General features: G+C 39.9%; 1 protein-coding gene across 1 annotated transcript in view; it reads left to right on the top strand.

Moving 5' to 3' along the window:
• The window catches only part of LOC101848372, a 56,521-nt gene that overhangs the window by 48,933 nt on the left and 6,080 nt on the right, over positions 1 to 1,508 (top strand). The window contains exon 14 of the mRNA XM_005104113.3: positions 734 to 995. Within this exon, the coding sequence (XP_005104170.1) occupies positions 734 to 995 (262 nt within the window). The remainder of the gene's footprint in view (positions 1 to 733; positions 996 to 1,508) is intronic.

Raw genomic sequence — 1,508 nt, 5'->3', positions numbered from 1 at the left:
TCTCTCTCTCTCTCTCTCTCTCTCTCTCTCTCTCTCTCTCTCTCTCTCTCTTTCTCTCTCTCTCTCTTTTTATTTTATCTTTCTCTGTCTATCTCTTTCTCTATCGAGGTTTACCCCACCAACCTTACCCCTTTTCATGTGTATTTATTTATCTATAAACACATATCGTCTTTCAGTGAATTGGACTGCAATCTAAAGAAGTCTGTATTTCTATAAAGGGGACAATGGTTGGGAGATAGTGCGTAGTTGGATGCACAAGTAAAAATCAATATATTTATTCTTTGTACGATAGACAAAGCCAGTCTAATCCCTCCACTCCCACTTGTTTTTTGTTCTTTTGCTTTTTATCTGACTGTATTCCTGAAGCTCGAGTGTCGGTGGTTGGCAAGTGGCCTGGTGTGGTTTGCTTCTTCTATCATATTAAACATCTCTATCGGCCTTATCTCTCCTCATTCTAATTTGTGTTTTCAACTCTCTTGCATAGCATTTCCTCAAACATTCGGCCTCTGTGTGGCCAAATTGTTTGGTAAGCGTCGTAAAACTTACAAAAACAAAAAAACAAAAACCAAACAAAAAAACCAAACAACAAAACAACAACAAAACAAAAAAACAACAACACCAAAAACAAAAACAAAAACAAAATCCCAAAAGTCTCTTAACCCTATGTAATGTCAACCCTCCTCCTCTCCCTCGTACACACCACGTCCCTTTTTCTCGCTCTTACTAATTTCAGCTTTGTCAATGAGCGAGTCAACACAGAGCTCACCAAGCAGCTCCTGTCCAGTAACTCCGGCTTCGACGACTACGAGACCTCCGATGTGAGTCTGGCTCTGCTGGAGAAGCGCATCAAGTCATTCTTTACGGAGAAGGTGATGAGCCAAACCTCTACCACCATGACCACCCCCCGTACCTCCAACACACGCCGACAGAGCAAGGACGGGGACAATCAAGACTTGCATTTACCGCCCTTGCGCAGATTCCACGTTGATCTTCAGGTTCGTACTTTCTCAAAAAAAATGTTAATTATAACTAAATACAACACCACGTTATTAATAATGTGTTTAATATGTTAGCACCAGAGTGTCCCCCCACCCCAAAACAAAGTTTCCAGAGTGACTACACCCCAAAAAATAAATCTAATATGTGAGGCAGCGTGGTGGAATCAGGCTCTCGTCAATTTTTGGGCATGTCGAGTTATTGGTAACAGCTTAAAGCTTGTTCACTTGTCTTTATTAGGAGGAAAAAAATATCCAGTTATCATGAATACAAGTCGAGATATTTGTGAATGAAGGAGGTGGGGGTCACCTGTTTTCAGAGGTAAAATTAGTGTAGTTATTTCCCTAGCTTAAGAGTCCGTGACACCTGAAAATTTACATTTATTGTACCTTTACTCAACGTTTTTCAGAAAAATCCACACAGAAATGAGTTTTTTAATGGGCATGAAAGGTGTTGAACCAAACAAAAAAATTGATAAAAATTCACAAACCTGCAGATAAATGCAAGTTTCT

This window comes from Aplysia californica, unplaced genomic scaffold, assembly GCF_000002075.1.
Source record: "Aplysia californica isolate F4 #8 unplaced genomic scaffold, AplCal3.0 scaffold00405, whole genome shotgun sequence".
Taxonomy (NCBI): domain Eukaryota; kingdom Metazoa; phylum Mollusca; class Gastropoda; order Aplysiida; family Aplysiidae; genus Aplysia; species Aplysia californica.
This window is presented reverse-complemented; position numbering and strand designations above follow the sequence as displayed.